At 38.0% G+C, this 24,199-nt stretch overlaps 1 protein-coding gene across 12 annotated transcripts in view; it reads left to right on the top strand.

Moving 5' to 3' along the window:
- DOCK10 (dedicator of cytokinesis 10) overlaps positions 1 to 24,199 on the top strand; it is a 275,833-nt gene that overhangs the window by 121,811 nt on the left and 129,823 nt on the right. For all 12 annotated transcript variants that reach the window (XM_032277648.1, XM_032277643.1, XM_032277637.1 and 9 more), the window contains exons 3-4: positions 4,854 to 4,943; positions 22,997 to 23,079. In XM_032277648.1, the coding sequence (XP_032133539.1) occupies positions 4,854 to 4,943; positions 22,997 to 23,079 (173 nt within the window). The remainder of the gene's footprint in view (positions 1 to 4,853; positions 4,944 to 22,996; positions 23,080 to 24,199) is intronic.

Consider the following 24,199-nt stretch of genomic DNA (forward strand, 5'->3'; position numbering starts at 1 on the left):
TGTGTGTGTGTGTGTGTGTGTGTGTGTGTACTTGTTTTATTTTATTTTATTTTTATTTTTTTAGTAGAGATGGGGTTTTGCCATGTTGTCCAGGCTGGTCTCGAACTTTTGACCTCAGGTGATCTGCCCGCCTTGGTCTCCCAAAGTGTTGAGATTACAGGTGTGAGCCACTATGCCTAGCCCACTTTATTTTATTATGTCACAGAGCAGTGATCATAGTGGGACAGTAAGTTTGCTACATTGATGGAACAGGGAGCGGTTGTGTCACATGCAAAGTATGATAGAACCAATTTAGACCTTATTATTTATGTTTTCCTTTATTATAAGCTTAATTTTGAGTCATGCTACTCTGCTCTCCATCAGAATCAGACTTACAGTATTTTTTTTTTGAGATGGATTCTCACTCCATCACCAGACACCAGGCAGAAGTGCAGTAGCACGACCCCAGCTCACTGCAACGTCCGCCTCCTGGGTTCAAGCAATTCTCCTGCCTCAGCCTCCCGAGTAGCTGGGACTACAGGCGCGCGCCACCACACCCAGCTAAGTTTTTTGAATTTTTAGTAGAGACGGGGTCTCACCATGTTGGCCAGTATGGTCTTGATCTCTTGGCCTCCCTAAGTGCTGGGATTACAGGCGTGAGCCACCGCACCCAGCCCAGTATTTTTTAAAAAGTCAAGAAAGCCATAATGGAGACTCTAAGTGGAAAATGAAAAAGAGGAATATCTTGCATTTTTGTATAAAAAATTTATTAAGTAATGGCCATAATATAGAAATTTTTTGAATTAGAGAGAAAAAAGTCTAATGTTCCCAGTAGATTCTAACATGTAATATTCCCTGGAAACCAAGCAAGTAAGACCATGTATCTGTAAGTTATTCATCAAATAGGAAACAAAAGCATCTCAGATAATTTAAATTCAGCAATAGTCCCCGAAGCTCAATTTAGCCATGGTTCTTAATATTCTACTACAAAATTTCAATAGAGTTTATTTATTGTTTATCTTCTAACAAAGTGAATAGCATAAAAGAAGAAACTTGAAGAAGGGAACTCAAAAGGAATTTAAAATATAAAGTGGGGCCGGGCACATTGGCTCCTGCCTGTAATCCCACCACTTTGAAAGGCTGAGGCAGGTGGATCATGAGGTCAGGAGTTTGAGACCAGCCTGGCCAACATGGTGAAACCTCATCTCTACTAAAAATACAAAAAAAAAAAAAAAAAATCCCTGGGCAATGTGGCAAGTGCCTGTCATCCCAGCTACTCTGGCGGCTGAGGCAGGAGAATTGCTTGAACCCAGGAGGCGGAGGTTGCAGTGAGTGGAGATCACACCACTACACTCTAGCCTGGGCAACAGAGTGAGACTCTATTTCCAAAAAAATAAAAATAAAATGTAGGTCAGAGGCAGTGGCTCATGCCTATAATCCCAGCAGTTTGGAAAGCTGAGACAGGCAGATCACTTGAGTCCAGGAGCTGGAGAGCATCCTGGGCAACATGGTGAGACCCTGTCTCTACAAAAAAACAAAACAAGTAAAAATTAGCCAGGCATGGTGGCACGCACCTGTAGTCCCAGCTACTGGGGAGGCTGATCACTTGAACCCAGGAGGTTGAGGCTGCAATGAGCTGTGATTACACCACTGCACTCCAACCTCCAACCTGGGCAACAAAATGAACCTTGTCTAAAGGAATAAAATAAAAATTTTAAAAATATAAAAATAAAAAATAAAATGTAAATATTAAGATCCAGATTGGCTCCATCTTACTTTGCATGCAAAGCAACCGCTCCCTGTTCCATCTGTGGCACTATGCTTGCTCCCTGCATCTATGCCTAGTTTGAATTGGTAACCACAGTTCCTCTGAGCTCTGTTCATATAGCTGCAGTCAAATCCTGGAGCAAGTGCAGTGGCCCAGGGAGCTCAGTCCACAGCTGTGCTTTAGGGCAAGCATTCATTTTTACTATTGATGTATCTAGAACCTGGTTTTCTCATTTTTCATTCTCTGATCTTGTTAGATCTACCTGACATTCTTCTTTCACAGGATACAAAACCCCTGCTTTCCGACATGCATGTGCACAGGCACACACGCGCCCACAACGACACATCACACCCATTCACATGTGTACAGACATACACATGCAGACGCACTCTACACACACATACCACAACACACACCACACACATTCACACCACACATGCACACTCACACCACACATGCACACACCACACACACACCCATTCACACGTGTATATACACATGCACACACCGACACATCACACCCATTCACACGTGTACAGACATACACATGCAGACACACTACACACACATACCACAACACACACCACTCACATTCACACCCCACATACACACTCACACCACACATTTATACCACACACACTCACACTGACACAACACACCCATTCACACATGTACTGACATACACATGCAGACACACTCTACACAGTCACATTACACATACACACACCACACATACACACTTATACCGCACACACTCATATCGCACATGCACATCACACACACTGACACATCACACCATTCACACATGTACAGATATACACATGCAGACACACTACACATATTCACATTACACATACACACACCACACATACACAATTACACCACACACACTCACATCACACATAAACACCACACATACATACATTCACCACACACATTCACCACACACACACCACACATACACATACACTCACCACACACCACACATACATACACACACCACACAGACCACACATACACACACACTATACAAACATTCACACCACACATATACACACCACACACAGGCCCACACTCACACCATACACACACACCACATACACATGCACTCAAATGCAACACACTGTCATGTACACACACTAACACACTCTACACATACTCATTGCACACACACACTACACCCAATTGCACATGCTCACAGACTCAAAACACACAAATACACATACCATACACACTCCATGCATATACACATGACACATACACATACATTTACCATAAACACACACACACACCACACATACACACATACTTATACCATACATTCACACCACACAAACACATACACACCACACACACCCACACTCACACCATACATACACCACACATGCACACCACACATACACGTGCATTCAAATGCAACACACTCTCATGCATACACACTAACACACTTCACTCGTACTCACTACACACACACACACTACACCCAACTGTACATGCTCACAGACTCAAAACACATACATACACCACAACCACACACAACACAAGTACAAACACACCACACATACACACATACACACCACATATGCACACACCACACACACATACACACACTCACCACACACACACTACACATACACACACCACACACATTACACATATACCACACAAACTCAATTCCACCATGCACTCACCACACACTCACACTACACATACACACACACTCACCCCACACGAGCACACTCACTCAAATGCAACATACTCTCATGCACACACACTCCACACATTCATTGCACAGACACACCCGCCCAATTGCACATGCTCACATACTCACACACCACCACATTCATGCTCCCACATACTCTCATCCTCTGACGGAACACACATAAACACAACAGTCAGTACATTCAAAAAAGAATTATATAGGTATCCAACTAGGCGCTGAGGTTATAAGTGAAGAAAATAAAATGTCGTGCACTCACCGAGCTTACATCAGGAGTGAAGAACGGGGAGATTTGGAGAAAATAAGAGTCCAGGACTGGAAGAGAAGGAATGATGGGAAGGGTGCCACCCGGCAGAGCTGCCCGCAAGGGCTGTGAACTCGGAAGACAAAACTCCCTTGACCTCTCCCTACCCATCTTCTCCAATACTGAGGATAAGTTTGGAAATTCTTCTCTGTTCCAACAGCTAACCTAGAGCAGTTTAAATGAATAGCTGTGATTTGGGGGATGGGCAATGTACAAGCCCTCAGCTGTTGGTACCACAGATGTCACAGACTCATCTCCTGAGCATCCCTATAACCACTGAGGTATATAGACTGAAGGAAGTGGATGGCTGGAGGTGGAAACTTGCTGTTTTAGGGCATCTCATTCTCCTATGCTTCATGGAGCTGAAGACATATAAGAGGCAATATCCTATGAAATTCTGTTTTTGATGCTTTGTTTTAGGAAGTACTTTATATATTAATATATAACTATTCAAAAGAATATTGTTTATTTAGCATGGGAGTTGAGAAATAGTTTTCTTATTTCAACTATTTCAAGAATAAAGACACCAAAAACATGACCTACTTTTTCAAGGTTTAGATTTACTAAACACTCTTCCTTCCCACCCCTAACTACGACTACATGTACACACACACGCATGCACTCGCACAGCTAGCTTCTAAAAGGGACTGTGTTTATCCCTTGATATTTGAGATTATTTACAATATTATTAAAATAATGCTGATTTTGTAAGTTTTCTTTTTCATTTCAAATTTATTTTAGCCTTAGCAGCAACAATAAAAAAGATTCCAATAGAAATAAGCTAAGTTGAAAACATACAGATGCCCCAATTTTTGTTTTCTACAAAGGGGGAGACAGCTTAAAACTATGAGCTGCACTAATAAAACAGTAGCTGTTGTAAAAATGCTAGGACTGGTAATCAAATAAATGTCTACATCATCTCTTCTGGAGATTAAATTGGGAAGAACTACAGAAGTATCTCTGTCTTCTGTTATCCTTACAGTCTAAGATTTAAGACAACTTCCCTTTTGCGGTTTCAGTGTGCTGGTCTGCTCAACACTTCTAAGTTGGAGGACTCAGTTTCTTTTCATTGTTCATTTCAGGCAGCCACAGTTTCCTGGGATATCCGCACATTGTACTCAACAGTACCTGAAGATGCAGAGCACAAGGCAGAAAATTTACTGGTGAAGGAGGTAAACATGATGCTTCCAATGCTTTATTTATAAGGCTTTTGTTTTTTCCAGGGAATTCTCAATACAACTTACTGTTATCATCTTCCTCTCATTTCAAGAGATAATTGGAAATATTCTAATTAGTGGATTTTTTTTTTTTTTTTGAGGCTGGAGTGCAGTGGCATCATCTCTGCTCACAGCAGCCTCCACCTCCTGGGTTCAAGCAATATTCATGCTTCAGCCTCCCCAAGTAGCTAGAATTACAGGCATACGCCATCATGCCTGGTTAATTTCTGTATTTTTAGTAGAGACGGAGTTTCGCCATGTTGTCCAGGCTGCTCTCAAACTCTTGACCTCAGTGATCCGCCCACCTCAGCTTCCCAAAGTGCTGGGATTACGGGCATGAGCCACGGTGCCCGGCCCTAGTGGATGTCTTTCAACTTTCATTACTTGTTAGAGGGCTTTACATCTTCCTTTTAATAATTTCCCATTATCTGGTGATTGTTCAAGTTTAAGATTTTCTTTTCTTTTGTTTTTGATTAATTTAAAACCCCCAAGTCGAGAAATATTTAAATATTCCTAATACAAATATTTCATTTAATTTTATTTACATGGATTGACTTTTCGGGACAACCAGAGTACATTAGAATTTTGGATAATGGAGTTCTTATTTGAAAATGTATCTCTTTTAAGTACTAACTATGGAAATAGTTAATGGTAAAACCTTGTGGACAGCTTGAAGAGACCATATTAGGCCATTATTGCATTGCTATAAAGAAACACCTGAGACTGGGTAATTTATAAGGAAAAGAGGTTTAATTCACTCACGTTTCTGCAGGCTGTCCAAGGAGCATGGTGCTGCGTCTGCTTGGTTTCTAGGGAGGTCTCAGGAAGCTTGCTCTCATGGTGGAAGGCAAAGGGGGAACAAGCATATCCCATGGCAAAAGCAGGAGCATGCAAGAGAGAGTGGAGTGGAGGTGCCACAGACTTCTTTGATTTTTTATTTTATTTATTTATTTATTTATTTATATATTTTTGAGACAGAGTCTTGCTTCGTCACCCAGGCTGGACTGCAGTGGCATGATCTCGGCTCACTGCAACCTCCACCTCCCGGGTTCAAGTGATTCTCCTGCCTCAGCCTCCCAAGTAGCTGGGACTACAGATGGGCGCCACCATGCCCAGCTAATTTTTGTATTTTTAGTAGAGCTGGGGTTTCACCATGTTGGACTCCTGACCTCAAGTGATCCACCAGCCTCGGCCTCCCAAAGTGCTGGGATTACAGGCATGAGCCACTGCACCCAGCCAAATGGCCAGATCTTGTGAACTCAGAGCTAGAGTTCATTTATCACCAGGGTATGGCCCAAGTCATTCATGAGGGATTCACCCCCATAATCCAAACACCTCCCAGCAGGCCACACCTTTAACACTGGGAATTACATTTCAACATGAGATTTGGATGGGGACAAGTATCCAAACTGTATCAGGAACTGATAGAACATCTCTGGGTGTAGTATCGACTTCCATTCTACTGGTTTATAAGAGATCTACAAAACAGCTTCTTTTTCTTCTAACCAGACTCCAGGTGGCTTTAGAGTGGGAATCTGGCCAGTGTATAGCAGCTACTTAGCAGATGTTTACTGCATAAATAAATGATGCTTATCCTTTCCTTGTAGAAACTATGGTGATAAAATTTAGCCCAGCACCGGTCAGACTGAAAGTAGTGGAATCTAAGCTCAGTCTTGAATCCTGAGAAAGTGGTGTGTCACAACTAGGATTTCATTAAAACTGCATCCATAGCAGTATCTTTTCTCAGCTCTTAATATATTGATATTACATAAGCTAGCCTTATTAGTGTACGTATTAATACTAATATGACTGTACATATTTTCTGTTGTACTGTTCAGTTCAGATCATTGTTTGCCATTTTTTTACCTGCCTTTTTTTTCCAAGTCCATTATTTTGTATGTATTTCCCAAAATTCACATTGCATTACAATACCTTTTAAAAAGACAGAAAAAGGAAAAGTTCAGACTCAGATTAACATCAGGATATATGAGAATACTGTCTTCATATTAACTGATAAAAATAGTGTGTGATATCAGTACTATAATATTTGGTTTAGAGTTGCCTTAGAGAAAGTCTTAGCATACAGTAGGGCGTCACTGTTCTTTAAAATAACAGGTGAAAAATAATTTTTTATATCAGATAATCAGACTTATTGAAACCAGGTCTGCAATCAATATGTGTTAACTTAGGCAGGATTTGACATTTTTTTCCACATTGACTTCCTCCTTATAATTTAGTCACAAATGTGAGTGGAATTTTAAAATTTCATTTCTTATTCTTACTATTAATTACTGATATTTTTAAAGATCTGTTGATTTCCTGATATAAATAACTAGCTTGTTAAACTCTTATCCTAATAGTTCATATTTAATTTTGTAGTCGTATAGGCATAAACAATTAAAATTTTCTTCTCTTCTATTAAGTATATAGTTTCTTTAGTTTTTATTGTATTCTGCTGTCTACTAACCCTAAAACAATGTTGAATAATAATGCTAATACCAGGCAATATGCCTTATTTTTGAATTTAGGGGGAGACCGTAGTATCTTTGATGCTTTATGAAGGATGGTGTTTTATGTTGGTTTCTGGTGTTTCTTTATTGTGTTTTAAAAGGTGTCTTTCTATGAAACTGTAGAGTGTTTATAAAGACTGGCTGCCCTGTTATCACATGCACATACAGACTATTGATACAACAGCTTTTCTGTTTTATTTAGCATTGTAATAAAATCAATGGGCTGTTGTTATGTGGATTCCTACTTGTACTTCTGGTATAAATTTTCTACTTCAAGTTGTATTATTACCTTAATACCCTGTTGCCTTCAAAGTATTTTTAGTTTATGTCAAATTTTGGCATTTACATTTTGAGTGAAATTTGGCTGTGGTTTTTTTTTCCTTTGGTATTAGAGAGATGCTAGCTTTAATAAATAAATCGGGGCACTCTACATCTTTTTCTGTACTCTGGAATAAACAAATAAACAAGTGAAACAAAAAAGTACCTAGAACAAATTTAAGTGCATACAATTAAGAAATAGTAAAGATGGCACTCAAATTCTCTGGGAAAGCGTGGACAAATACTACTCAACTATCCATTTTGGAAGAAAATAAAGTTATGTTCATATCTCACATTATATACAAAAATAAATTCCAGATGAATAAAATAATCTAAATTTTAAAAACAAAAGTTATAAAAATGTAGGGAAACATTTTTAAGTAGGAAGTTAGGGAAAACAGATTTAAGCAAATAAAAATTTAAACTTTGTATATGATTGATGGTACTGTAAACACAGTCAAAAGAAAATATTTAATTAGAAAAACCATTTGTAACTCATTACATCTTTTACCGAACACACAAAATTAAAGAATCCTACAAATTAATTTAAAAAGACAAAAACTCAAGACAATGTGAGCAAAAGATATGGGCAAGCTGGCTAAGAGGCGTACAAGGTTGCTCAGCCTCGCTAGTAGTCATGGAAATAGAAATTAAAAGAAAAATTTTAGGGAAGAAAAAACTTAAGATAGATAATTTAAGATAAATATCACTTAGCAATGATAAGAATATAGTGAAAGAAACACTGTCACGTGATGTTTGAAACACATCTGTAACTTTTGAAATGCAATTCACAAGTATATTCAAAGTAGCATATAGAAATATACAAATGCATAATATAAAAACACCCGGGAATAAAGGTCTAATTAACAGACATGTATGCTGCTTTGGAAATTTTGAATTATCAATTAATAAAGGTGAGGCTAAAATTTTTTTCACATTTTTATTTTGTAGCAACATACACCAAAGAAAAAATTATATATATTTAAATAGCTTAGTTGTGGTGCCCATAATGTTTTGTTTCGTTTTATTTTTTTAGAGGGAGTCTTCCCTCTGTTGCCCAGGCTAGAGTGCAGGGGGCAGAAACTCTGCCTACTGCAACCTCTGCCTCCTGGGTTCAAGCGATTTTCCTGCTTTAGCCTACCGAGTAGTTGGGATTGCAGGCATCTGCCACCATGCCTGCCTAATTTTTGTATTTTTAGTAGAGATGAGGTTTCACTATGTTGGCCACGCTGGTCTCAAACCCCTGACCCCAAACGATCCACCCACCTCAACCTCCCTGAGTGCTGGGATTACAGATGTGAGCCACCGTGGCTGGCCTGACGCCCATAATATATTGTTAGGAGAAACAGCAAGTCACAGAATTGTAGGATGATATCATGAAAGATAGAAAACCTATAGGTATATACACAAATATGTTTATATAAGACTAGAGAAAGTATAAAAGAATGCACGCATCAAACTGATAACATTGGCTACCTCACACATTTGGGACTGTAGTGGGAGGGGAGAGATCGATTTTCAATTTATGTAATTCTCTTTTATCATGACATTACACATAAAAGCTATTTTGGAAAAAAAATGAGGATATTTTTTAGTAGAGAATTATTAGTTAGAATGTATTTTCCATAGAGATTTTTAGTAGAGATGGGAGGCTGGGAATGGTAGCTCACACCTGTAATCCCAGCACTTTGGCAGGCTGAGGCAGGTGGATTATCCGAGGTCAGGAGTTCGAGACCAGCCTGACCAATGTGGTGAAACCCCGTCTCTGCTAAAAATACAAAATTAGCTGGGCATAGTGGCACATGCCTGTAATCCTAGCTACTTGGGAGGCTCAGGCAGAAGAATCACTTGAACCCAGGAGGCAGAGGTTGCAGTGAGCCAAGATCATACCATTGCACTCCAGCCTGGGCCTCAAGAGCAAAACTCCTTCTCCATTAAAAATGAACAAAACAGGTATTTTTAAATGCTGCCAGTTGGAAGTGACCCAAGTCTATTGCTTAAACTTGTCTCCAAAAGTTAAAAATCCAACACAATTCTTCAAGTCATTGGATAATTACCCAAAAGACTACTTCAGATTCATTTTTATTGTTTTAGTTTGCTGATGAAAATGGCATGTGGAGCACTCAAACTCTCATGCATGTCTTGCTTTAGGATTCCACCTGCTGGGCTTGTCTGTCACTCATAGAAGTCAATTAAGTTCAGCGGACATAGTCCATTTTCAGCCATTTTTAATGCAACTACAATGGATATATAAATGTATCATTTAGGGACTTTTCATTTCATGGTCCTTTTGCCTGCCGTCATTGTGGGTATATAGGGCATTTGTATATTTCGAGTTTTCAGCAGTTTCCAATTGCTCTCACATGAACAAGTGTTCCTAGCTCGTGGCTCTGGGTATCCAGAACCCAAGGCTTTCACAACCTTGGATTTGGCTGGCGGCCTCCTTCAGCTCCTGCCTACTGCCTCATTTTATTGCCAAGCATGCTTTCAAAGTAGGCCCAATTGGCCCGAACTCTAAATTCTGGAACCATTCAGAACCTCCACCCCCAATCTCTAGATCCAACCAAGGTTTCAAGTGTGGCTACTTTTCCAGGGGAAAGACGGCATGAAAAGCAGGTAAGTGGATCCATACAACAGGAGACTTCCAGAGACTATTCTAGAGTCCCCAGCGGCCTTCAGTTTTGTTTGTGTTTCAAGAGCTTCTACCTCGCAACATCAGATGTCCAGATCATTTCATCTATCTGTAGTTCTCTAGGAATCTGACCTTCAGCTGAGGACAGGTTGACCACAAAATTTGCCTTTATCTTGTTATTGCTCCTGGGGGGAAATTTCTTACCTTCACTTTTGTTCCCACTTTAATTCCCTTTCAACTGCCTGTAGCCTTCTTTTCTCTCTTGTACCTCAGCGTCTTACTTCTCTAAGAACTGCTGTAAGGAGAAACCACGTAGATTGCCTTCCGCCCTAGATCCCAAATATCTGCTAAACTTTTATGTTGCTAAACTCAGGACAGAACATTCGATTCTCTTTGGCAACATGAATGAATCTTCCCGCCATAGTTTTCTCAACTGTATGGATCTAAAGTAGAAAAAAAAGAAAGGAGGCAGAACTGTTTTCTTCCGTGCTAATTTTTCTGTGTCACTAGTACTAAAAACCCTGCAAAAACTCCATATTAGTCCTTGGTTTTAAGGATAGAGATAAAGTGAAATCTGTGCTTTACAGGATGGAAAGAAGATAAGCCCTACTTAGAAATATCCCGTGATGATAATAGAACATGAATAGTCAGGCCTGGAGACAGCAGATAAAAAGAAAGAGGTCACCACAGAGCTGGGCTAAGACTGAGAAATGGTCCCAGGGAATTACACTGCAAAAAGTCTTGATGCCAGTTGCTAATAGCTGCTAACTTTTATTGACTACTTACTTTGTGCCAGATACACTTCTAAGCCCTTTACTTGTAGTAATTACAAACATATGTTTGTTATTATCACCGTTAACACCTTTTAATAACAAGGAAACTATGTCATGGAAATATTAAGAAATTTGCCCAGCCAGCATTAGACAGCCAAGAATAGACAGATCCAACATCTGGACACTCGCCACCAGCCCCGCCCCTGGGCTCCTAATGGCGATGCTAACTGCCAATAGGGTGCCTTGCTGTAAAATTGCTATGTTCCTCTGAAAAGAATATTGCTCTCAGTCTTCACCCTCACAGCCCCACTGTGGTTTCTGCCCAGGTGACTCTGATGCATATGGTCAGTGGACCACACTTTCAGGAACATTGGCTGGATGTTTGAAACTAGATTATGCTAGCACTGAAATGAATTCATTGACGTTGGTACAGCTTTGTAGAAACGCTTGCCCTACCACAAGTGTGTTAAGCAGCCGTATTGGTCCACCCTGTGCTAAATTGCCCTGCGGCTCCCTGTGGGGTGGCAAGGGCAAATACCATGGTTGCTAGGCAACAGATTGGTAAGAATATAGTCTCAACACGTCCAGGTCAGTAAAAATTTTGGGTTTTTTTTTTTCTCACTGCTCTCTACTTTGACAATTCCCAGCTTCTTGTGAAAGGCATTAGGCATTCTTTCCTTTTTTAATCTTGAATGATTTCATATTTGAATGGGAGTTCACTAAAATGAACAGCTTCTTCCTTTCCTGTTTTATCTGTTATTAATTCTCCTAACTCTTAAATGTAAAATTAAATATTCCCCACACAAAAGCATAGGCTTATTTCACATCCATTAAAATACTGCATGCTAACATCAAGTTCTCGTTGAGTACATAGTTGTATAGACATTGTGCATACCTGAAAACTTTTGAGCACTCCATGAAATAGGCATTACGACCTCATTTTACAGCCTAGAAAACAGACTCTGAATAAATAACAAACTCGCCCAAGTTCATACACAGCCAGAATTAAGGCTCTGTTATTTTTTACCTCATATTCCATGTTCTTACGCATTTGATTGTATCTGATACTTTGATAAGTTTCTTTAAGCCACACCCTCACTAGTCCACTGCTCACAAGGGAATGTATCCTCCATTTTGGCAAACTATTAACCTTCCTGCCTCAGTTTCTCCATCTTTAAATAGGGATATTAATAATCTTAGTGCTGTGATTCTGAAAATAAACATAGCAATAGTATGAAAACACTTGGAAAACAACTACTGGAGAGCATTGTCTTTATCTGAATCTCGTAAGTGGCTTAAAATGAACATCTATAATCATAAAAAAAATCTAAACACGTCCGTGATAAAATAAAAACCACTCCTACAGGGGGTTTGAGGTGGAGAGCAGGATGATTAAAGGGATCTATAAATAGGATTCAAACTTCCTAAGCAAAACTTCTCTAACAAAGTTTTTTTTAATATACACAAAGAGATCTTATAAAGTCGGAAGGAAGCTCAGCACACCAATTAAAACTGAGCTCTCGGTTCAGTCTCTCTTAACAAAAGGAGATGAAGGAGCAGAGAATTGAGAATAATACAGTGGCTCAAGAGGGAACAAAGGTCTGGGGACCACTTCAGCTGAATGGCTGAGAGAAATACAAGGTAGCAAGTTACTCTGACAACAAAGCCCTCTCCGATTCCTGGAAACCAGCCCTGCTGCAGTTGTAGAATAATGATGAAATGAGGAGAAAGTAAAGAATTCGAGAATCCAAGTCTCACTTTGGTCATGGCATAAAACCCTTGGGGACTTAGGAGGTATGACAACATTGAAAGAACAGAAGTGGGCTGGGTAGAGTGGCTCACACCAGTAATCTCAGCACTTTGGGAAGCCAAGGCAAAAGGACTGCTGGAGCTCGGTAGTTCAAAACCAGCCTGGGCAATATAGTGAGATCCCATCTCTAAAAAAACTTTTTAATTAGCTGGGTATGATGGTCCCAGCTACTCAGGAGGCTAAGGCAGGAGGATGACTTGAGCTCAGGAATTCGAGACCACATGATTGAGCCATGCATCTGCCACTGAACTTCAGCCTGGGCAACAGAGTGAGACTCTGGCTGTAGAAAAGTAAAAAAGAATAAAAGCAAATACTTATCTCTACATCCATATCTACACATGTACACACACGCTCACTGTGATTATGTACTGTCTTCATCCAAACAACACTATGTTACTGGGGCAAGGAAAAGTTGAAACCAGAAATGAATTTTGAAAAGGAAAAAACAAAAATGAAAACAGGATCCAAGACTAAATGGTAAATACAAATAACATTTAAGACAAAGTAAATGTTGTTGAAATCTCTAGCTGACCATAGAAAATTCACACTGAAAAAAAACAGAAAAAAAAAAAACAGAAAAACTCATGGTTTAAATCAGGGCAGAACCCAACTTTATGTAGGTATAGAAAGTTCTGCAAAAGGCCAGGTCTGCAGGATATTCCGTGTCTCACACACACAGAAATACACACACACACACACACACACACACACACACATATTCAGTTTTCAATTAGCTCATATCCATCAAGACTGTCTTAGAAGGGAAAATGAAGTGAAACATTTCTAAAATGTATTTGACCATGTAGAATATCTGTCCATTTTTCCCCGAGTGTCTTTAAAAAACACCTCTGAGAAATGCTCATGTGAATGTGATCCAAGGAGATCACCAGATACTATGGACACAGCCTAGTTCAAGTAAAACAGAATCAAGTATTAGGTGAACCTGAGTTCATTCAAGCTGTTTCTAATGAAGAAAAAGAAAATATTAAAGCTCCCAGGAGATCAGATAAATTAGTTGTTTCTTTTCATGGCCAAACCTCTATTCTTAATTCTTATTGATAGCATCAAAAATGTCTACCTGTGTTCAGGGAAGTCATACAATTCTAAGACAATTCCGCACAAGCCCCAGTAAGTTCTGTGGACTTACCCTCATACAGCAAATTATAATAACGTTAACATCAAAGTTTGAAGTAATTAACAATGATCATAAATGTCAGTGTAATACTCTTTTGGTCCTTAAATTTATCCCCTCATTCCCCTACCTAATTGTCAGATTATCGTTTCTCTTGTCCTAAGGGCAAATGTTAATCCAGTGGCATAAACGAGGTATATAAGAATCTGCTAATTGCAATTCAGTTAGGTGGAGTTAATTACCCTGTCTTTACAAAGAGTGAAATTTACATAGAAACTTCCTCTCCCACTGATTTACTATTAATACAGATCACATTGTGTCAAAAGCTAAAGTGTATGCGATAAAGAGCATCAACCATTGGATGGAAGAACAGACAAGGTTCATTAGCCAACGTTTATTATTGGCTAAGCGGATGATACCATGTGGATGTAGCACAGTCCCTGCCCTCAAGCTGCATACCATTAGGCAAGAAGTAACAGACCTATGATCGGATTTCTACAACACACTCTGACAAGTACTCCCCAGAGTACTACTTTAAGACAAACAACATCAGGTTTGCATGTCAGAAGAAACAATTAAAAGCATACCAGAGTATGAATTGGTTGGCTTGGGAAGGAGTAAGACTGAAGAAAACTTGGACAAATAGGAGACTATTTGTTTTAAAAGTCCAGGTGCATGATTACAAAGAGCTGTACTAACATATGGCTATGTGACTGTGGTACCAGTAAAGACCTATTAAGGAGATAGAATTGACAGGAATTGGGGACTGAAAATAGTAAAGAAGAGGAATGTGTTTGTGATGACTCCCATAATTATGGCTTGGGCTATTACCTAGATAGTTGTGTCATTAATTTAAATAAGGTTCCCAGAAGAGAGTGAAGGATGAAGCAAGGAAGATAACCTCATTTGCCAACATGCAGAGAGAGACATCCAAGAAGAAAGTAATACGTAGGTCTGGACTACAGGAAAGTGTGGGAAGTTAACTCTGGATTTGAAAGTTGAAGCTTTGAACCTGGAAGAGTATGCCCATGAACACCAGAGAATTGGCCGGAGCTGGGAAAGCAGGTCCCTGAGCCACAATCTCACTAAAGGGCAGGCAAAGAGGACCCTGAGTAAGGAATGGAAAATAAATGGGGAGAGAGGAAAGAAGGGAACAAGGAGACATTGATATCTCAGAATTAAGGAATAAGGGTAATAGCAAGAGAAAGTGCATCAATGGCATAAAATGCCAAAGAAGAAGCAAGATGGGGACTCACTGGATTTGGCAATTCAGAATCATGGGTGGTCTTTAGCAGGCCAGTTTCTGAAGCTGGGAGCACACCCTGATTACAATGGGTTAAACTTTGAAGAGTGGAATGTGTTTCTTATCAAGCAAGGTGTTCACATACTGTTGTCCCTTTACTTGCAAAGGATAAACCCACTTCAGGAGTAAACCCAATGAAAATATTAGAATTCTTCAGGCAGAGTACCCAATACATACAAAAGTTAAAAAATAGTTCCACAGGCCATATATTGATCTTTAAATTATGTACCAAAATACTGCCTAATGTATTGCAAAGTAAAATTCTGTAAACATGAAAAACAATATGATCCGATGACTGTAAGATTGGAAATGAAATCTCTTTCTCTTCCTCTTCTTCCTTTGCACCATTTGGACTCAGACAAGTGGGATTTAATTAATTCAGGATAAAATTATGAATATTCAAGATAGAAGCCACATCACGTGACTTCACGGAAGAAAAAGAGATCTTAAACAACTTAAGAGTCCTAGGCATAGTGAAGAAAATTACAGAGGAGGGAGTTAGCTATAATTTAAAAGTACTTCATGCTGCTCATTTTTAACTGAAAGAAATATATCTAATTAGAATGAAATTTATCTTGTCTCAAGAAAACACAGGGAATTTCTGTTCTTACTTTTATAGCTAAAATAATTCTATAGGCTTTGTGGTTAATTTTGGACTGTATGTTATTTAAGTTGACAAAGAAACCATTCTTTTGACCAAAATGCCTTTGTTTAGTATACTTTATACTAACTTTCAAATTTCATGTGTGTAGAATAATGTGCACTCATACTTGCCCATAAATAAGAATGTCTCTTAATAGTTAATTTGGGAGAATGGGTTGCATGTATAAATAAATTAAATAAAAATGAATGTTGTTTTCTGATCCTGAAATACTGGACAGCAAATGAATGACCCCAGTGCGTTTATTAACTTTAGACCAGAGCACAGTTAGCATGGAGTTTCTCATCTTAGAACTAACTCCTATACTGTGACTTCAGGGCATATTGAGATGAAAATGAAATTACAAACATTGCTTCAAAATTTTTTAAAAGTTACATTCTTTCTTAATTAAATTCATGTAGATAAAACTATTTGTGTGCATGTTTTATTTTGGTTTTGTTTTGGGAGTTTGGGATTTTTATTTTTTAGAAAAATAAGGCTCTTAATTTACTAATGAAGGACTTGCTGATGAAGATCTTGTTGGAAGTTAAGAGACTTTTCATTTTGTGTGTACTTTTCACAAATAAATTTAAAGCCATGTTTATGTTATGACTTTAAAAATTTAATGGAAAAATTAAGGTATTAAAATCTGTTGTCTTACATTTGGCTTATTTGTGTTCATGTGTGGTGACTATATTCTTATCAAGCCAGAACAAAATGGATCACCCCAATTTTTTTTATACTAAATGTGTAACACTAAAGGTAATAAATACACAAAAATTGATTAAGATAAATTCAAGGGCATGTATTATTTACTGAACTTAGAATAAAATAGATCTGGAAAAACAAACTATTGAAAACTAAAAACAAAATGGTTACACATTTCATGTTAAGAATCTGAAGAAGTTCATTTTCTGTTCACTAAAATTTCTAGAATAATAGTCTTGTTTCCAAATATGAAAACCTGTTCCAATTCTAAGTTGGCTTTTCCTTCTCCACAATAAAAATCCCTCTGAAATGTTTGGCAGTAATTGAGTAAAACACAGATGTACAAGTTAGAGGTCTTGGAGCATAAGAATAAAAAAAAAAAAAAAACCATTTTTAAGTTTAAATGTAAAATTTCAATTGCATTGAAAAATGACCCGGTTTTTATGCCTTACATGGGAACAACGATTGAATCATAATAGTACCAAGGTGTTTTAGTACCATCTGTCATTCATGTCCTGACAAATGACTTGTGAGATCCAGTTGGAAAATTAGAGTGCATGTTCCCAGGTCAAAAAGTCAACTTTTATAGTTTGTTCAACTGCCTTAACATAGCACATTTTGAAAAGAGAAACCAAATATTTTGGTTTACTTTCAATTTACCATCAATAAAGATATTGAATAAAAATTTAGGCTACTATTAGTTCAAAGCAACAAAATCATCTTAAAATGATTTTCCTCTGGATTGGCCCTTGATATGACATTATATTTTACAAATGGATATGTATGCTTATGTACATAATAATTCTACCTCATATCAGGTAGTATTTTTTTAAAAAAAAACAGGATCAATTAAATTAGATCGTGATGTGATTTCTGAAACAGAGACATACTTAGATTTACATTATTTGTTTTGCCCAAATTCATTATTTTTACTTCTCCCTCAACAGAATGGTATAAGTTTTTAAATATTACTAACTGTTCAACTGGTTTGCATAGTGCAGAAGCTAATTATTGCGCTTTAAAAGAACCCATACTGTGATCTGGTTGAAAATAAAAAAAAAAAAAAAAAACATTTTCAGTACCATTTCTCTTTTTCACTAAAATATCAATGTATTGCGTAACCATACATCCTGGCTCACAGGAATAGTCTCACGTTCTAAGTGTCAGCCTGTCAGCCTTGCTAATAGTGCCTCCTTTCACTCTGAAATGTCTCAGTGTGAACACTAAATTATCTGGCTACTCTTTCAATGTATAATTTTCCTAAATTCACTTAATTTCATGATGCTTCATTTTCAACATTTATACGATAGCCACAATTACTTCTCAACTTTATAAAGAATGGCATGAATATTAAAATTGCCACCATCATTTCACAAATACAGAATTATTTCCAATGGTGACTAAGGGCCAAAATGTACACCATTTATTCTGGCATTAATCTTTCTAGCAAGAAGCTAGTCAGGTAATTAAATAAACCTCTGCAGCCAGAAAGAAAAATAATTTTGCATCTAAAAAATATGTTACCTGCTTATTACTATGTAGCTGGAATTCAATAATCAACCCTTTTATGAGATGAACATATTGTATTGCCAAACCCAAATTGCTATATATAATACGATTTGAATTGATTCTAATGATTCTCTGAGGCACAAGAACAAGGAGAGAAATGAAATATTTTCTTTACAGTAGTACCTGAGGGTGCTCTTTATAATAGTCCACTCATTTTTAAAGTATTAAGATTTTTAGAACTTTCAAAGTATTATGTTTAGTCATTCGCAGAAGAAAATGATATAGATCGCCGATTAAACAAATAAGTATTGAATATCCACTATAAATAAAACCTCACGCTGAAGTTGATATGTCCTTTTAAAAGGCTGTGTCTAGATGAGTGAAAACAAGCAGATAACTCCAGCTACTAGAATCCGCTGTGTGAAACTAGGACCCCAAGGCTCTCAGTTCATGGTCAGACAAGGCTGGACCATGTTATCACTCATGTGGAATCATGGATTCCACCTGATGAAGTAGCAACATTTCTCCACCTCCTTCAGAATCATCTGTAGTACTTCTTAACAATGTAGATTTCTGGTACTCCCTCTAGAGATTCTAATTCCATGGATCCCAAGTGAGATCCAGGAGACTGAATTGTAATTATCAACTCCAAGGACCATGGACACTACACTTTTTAGGAAACTCTATCCTCATGGCATGATAGCCTTTGACCATGTTGACTTTGGCCTGTTTTTTGGTGTCTAAACACATACAGGCAGAGATAGCAAGCATAAAGGCTGAATAAGCAAATATAATAAATGAAAAAAAGATAATCCAGGCATCGCTGTTTGGAGTCATCAACCATCTCAAAAAGCTCTTGCTTAATATTCACACCCTTTGGTTTTGAAGCTGACTGTGGCAGCCTCCAGCTGAAAGGGGATAAGGAGGTGGTATTTTGAAACAGGTGCCGTGGGCTGGGAAGTCAGTAAGGGAAAATTGGAGTCATTGTCTTACTGTAACAAGGAGAGTTGTAGCCTGTGACTCTGAATTTGCAACAGATCATTTCAGCTTAGTTTTTGGACAAAGAGGAGCTGTAGTCATAATTATAATAGTTTTTAATGATCTCCTTAGAGTGACTGTGTGGGCTGGAACAAAGAATAGAGAATAATTTTCTGTGCTTAACATTTTCAAAATGCCATAACTATGTAGGAGAAATGGTTATGTGTTTGTAAAATGCACTGGCTTTCTCAAAATCAGAGAAATCACAGATTTAGAAGGATTCTTAAGAGTCATCTAGTCTAACTCTGATTCTCTTCTACCCGCCACCAGATGTATAAAGCTTAACAAATAAATTCAGAAACAATTTGATTAAACAGAACTCTTCGATAATCAGACCTATTTCTCAAAAACTTCATTTTTAATAATTAAGGAATACGAATTGTTATTAACTGTTGTGAATGTGAATTATAGACTGAAACAAACATGCTGAGAAAACATGTTAAAGCAAGTACTTATTGAGTGCTTACACTATACAAGGTGCTTTACACGAATTATCTTATTTGATGCTAGTGAAGGTGGTATTACTTACATAGATAAAGGCATTTAGAGATATTAAGTTATTTTATATCCCACAGCTAATAAATGGCAGAACCAAAATTCAAAACCAGGTCTGTCTGATTCTAAAACAGAAACAGAAATACTGTACAAAACATCCCAAATGATGGTCCAATGTGTGGTTCGTTTTTAAAGTTTGCAACCATCAAACAATTTTATAAATTAGCTCAATAGACTTTTAGAATCAGACAAATCCAATTTGAAATTATATTTCTACCACATTTGGTGCCTAGGTCAAAGATCTGAATCTCTGCTTGCCTCTCTAATCTATAAAATGGGAATAATAAAGTCCCATAGAATGCTTGTTAAGACTATATGCAAAGTGCTAATAGTACAGTATCCGACAAACATTTACAGCTCTTTACACTCTTGTTTTTCCATTTTAAAATTGATTTTGTTTCATTTGAGAACAACAGTAAGGTACAAAGAAAAAAAAGGGAGAGAGAGAGAGGATGAGAAAGAATTATAACCATGAAAGTTCTGTCTCCATGGCCCGGGATACTGGTGACCCATATGCTCCTTGTCTAAATCCCTGGCATCTTTATCTAAAATGAAGATTAACATTTCAGCTAAGGGGCATATTAAGGCTCAATTTTCCTCTTATTTCCAGAAACACGTGCTTTGCAGAATTGGCTCAGGAATTGGCAAGTTGCTGCAGCTCACTGTACCTTTTCGCTCAAATTCCCTCTTCATACTAGTCCTCCCAGATCCCCTGACTTCCCTTTTACTATTCTTGTCTACATTCATCTGTCTTGAGGCTGTTTTAGTTTTAAACTCTCCTTTTGTCCTGTGTTCATAGCTGTCATCCTCCTACGCCCATTTCTGTCCCAGGGTCACTCCTTGTTTTGTCCTCAGTCCACAGTTTGTGCGTGGGCACCTCCCTGAACAAATAAAGCCGTGGTGCTGAGAGAACTCCAGGCCAGAGAAATCCAGAGCAGCCCCATCCCCTCTCCCTGCCTTTTGCATGTATCTCAAGCCTCATGCCTGGAACGTGTGTTCTCCGTCCACCTTTCTATGATGTCCACTAGGCCACCCCCCTCCATCCTTTCTGCAAAGCAGTGCTATCGCTTTCTTTGTTGCAGCAGTCCTGTACCTTACCTATTCCCTTCTTTCTTACAAAGACAATCACAAGTCTTCATTCCTGACAGTGGATTAGGTTTATTACTCTTCATTTCCCCCCAATGCTAAAGAATAGATGTTCTTGGTTTTTTGTTTGTTTGTTTGTTTTTATTTTGAGACAGAGTCTTACTCTGTCACCCAGGCTGTAGTGCAGTAGCATGATCTTGGCTCACTGCAGCCTCCACCTCCCTGGTTCAAGCAATTCCCCTGCCTCAGCCTCCTGAGTAGCTGAAATTACAGGTGCATGCCACCACACTTGGCTATATTTTTTTATTATTATTTTTAGTAGAGATGGGGTTTCATCATGTTGGCCAGACTGGTCTCGAACTCCTGACCTCAGGCAATCAACCCGCCTAGGCTTCCCAGAGTGCTGGGATTGCAGATGTGAGCCACCTCGCCCAGCAAGAACAGGTGTTCTTATAATCCCAGTGATAGCTGCTTACTCTCCAGAATCATGTAATTTTAGAATAGAAAGGAATCTCAAAAGCCATTAGGTCCATCAGGTGAAATCCCATTACAGGTCTATGATCAGTACGGCACTAGGTGCATGGTAGGTGTTTGGAAAATATTTGCCATCCATAAATATTATAGAATCAGTTATCACGTACCACTATATGATAATTGTGTTGTGCCATTAACATTTCTAAAACCATTTTTGCTTATCAGTTATTCACATCTGTTTATAAAATCTCTGAATAAACTGGAGATCATTATGTTAAGTGAAATAAGCCAGGCACAGAAAGACAAACATTACATGTTCTCACTTACTGTCGGGTCCAAAAATGAAAACAATTGAACCCACAGAGATAGGGAGTAGAAGGGTGGTTATCAGAGGCTGGGGTGGAGGGGAGGTGGGGATGGCTAATGGGTACAAAAAAATAGTTAAAATGAGTGAATAAGGCCTACTATTAGATAGCATAACAGGGTGGCTATAGTCAATAATTTAATTTTACATTTACAAACAACTAAAAGAGTGGAATTGGATGGTTCATAACACAAAGGATAAAAGCCTGAGGGGATGGGTACTCCATTTTCCATGATGCGATTATTACACATTGCACACCTGCATCAAAACATCTCATGTATCCTGTAAATATACACACCTACAATGTACCCGCAAAAAATAAAAATAAAATAAAATGGAATCTACGAGTAATCACAGAGAAGACTGTGCTGTAGTTTAGGACTAACAGGAGCAATGATACAAAAAGGAAAAGATTGATTACTGAAGTAAGAACAAGAAGAAATGGGCTAAAATTATGACACAAGTTTCTCATATAAATAATAACGCCTTTACCTACTAAGAATTGTTAGATCATGTCAGGACTTGCCAAGGGGAGCTGAAAAATGATGGTTGTTGAGGTTAGCAGCCTATCTGATATGATTCAGGGGTGATTAAATTAGTTTTTTGATTGAGTAAAATATAATAAACATGTTAAATAGTTCCTCCTTCATGAGTCTGGAAAAGGTTAGATTTCCATTGGAAATGAAAAATGATTAGAAAGAGCAAGCTCCTTACGTACCTTAAAGTTGCTAATATTCACATCACCCCAGAGGCACTAGACCTGTCTTCATGGCACTTCTTTTTGCTCAGGCAGCTGATTTTTTTAATGATAATTTTTTTTTTTTTTTGAGACAAATCTCTCCCTTTCACCCAGGCTGGAGTGCAATGGTGCGATCTTAGCTGACTATAACCTCTGCCTCCCAGGTTCAAGCTATTCTCTTGTCTCAGCCTCCTAAGTAGCTGAGATTATAGGCATGTGCCACTGTGCCCAGCTAATTTTGGTATTTTTAGTAGAGATGGGGTTTTGCCATGTTGGTCAGGTTGGCCTCGACCTTCTGACCTCAGGTAATCCACCCACCTCAGCCTCCCAAAGTGCTGGGATTACAGGCATGAGCCACCGTGCCCGGTTTTTTAATGATAATTTTTATATTAATAATTGTCTTTTTCTTTCTTTCAGGCTTGTAAATTTTATAGTTCCCAGTGGCATGTGGTAAACTACAAATACGAACAATATTCTGGAGACATTCGACAGCTACCCCGGTAAGAACCTATTATGAGCAATTACTGGCTTTTTCCAAATGTAGTTGATGTTCTCTGTTCTCGTCCTGTCATTGCTTATGAATACATGTACATTACTCATGTGTCAAGGCACATTTTCCAAAATGTATAAGAGTCAAGATAGTACATTTTGTTCAACACAACATTGCATTTTGTGTAGCTTGCATCTTCGCAGAGTGTGGAGTGAGATATAAATATACTCTGATTTAATTTTTAAATGTAATTTCGATGTTCATTTATCATTCTGTTATTATTTTGTGAGCTGTCTTTTCAATAGAAGGTACAAGAGGATTAGAAAAATACCATATGGCCAAAGAGTTTTTCTGACAATATTCTGTATAGCAATCATATTTGTTACTTGTTTTATGCATTTCCATGCTGGGATATCAGAAGTCATTAAAATAAACAACTTCCACAAAAGTTTTATATATATATATATATATATATATATATATATATATATTGAACAACCAAAAGGAAAATAAACACCAACTTTGTCCCTGACTCTCAGAAACATAAGCCTTTGGAGAAAGTAACTTTGTTCTGCTTCTGCTCAAAAGTCATCACCCCAGAAAAGCTCACCTGACTACCTGAACTAAAATAGAAATTAATTCAGTGTCTGTTTCCCTTCTAAAGTAAAAATCCCCAAAAGGCAGGGACTTTTCCCTGCAAAGTCCCCTGCAGGCCGATAAGAAGAGGCACATAGTAGGTGTGCAGTACTATAATTATTGAATTAACAAACTGAGTAAAAGGCAAATTTTAAAATTTAATATTCCTGGATGGGCTTGGAGTTGCTCATATTTAAAGAACTACCTTGAACTGGTACTACCTAACTCACTGGCTCATCAAGCTAAGATTATGCAAATAATTCAGAAAAACACTTGAAACAATCAAAAGTTAAGTTTTTATTAACACTTTGCTCAAGAGGGGCATTGATATGATACACATTGGATCTAATTTTTAATAGATACACGGTAGAGAATTGGGAAACACTTTGCTAGATTTCCTGTGGCCCCCGAAGCATTTTTTCAAGACTTGTATACCAGGAAGCACTGTTCTCCATTTGCAAATGTGGAATTTGAAAGAGGAATAATGAACTAGA

This window comes from Sapajus apella, unplaced genomic scaffold (assembly GCF_009761245.1).
Source record: "Sapajus apella isolate SASKATOON/1434 unplaced genomic scaffold, GSC_monkey_1.0 scaffold10, whole genome shotgun sequence".
Lineage (NCBI taxonomy): Eukaryota > Metazoa > Chordata > Mammalia > Primates > Cebidae > Sapajus > Sapajus apella.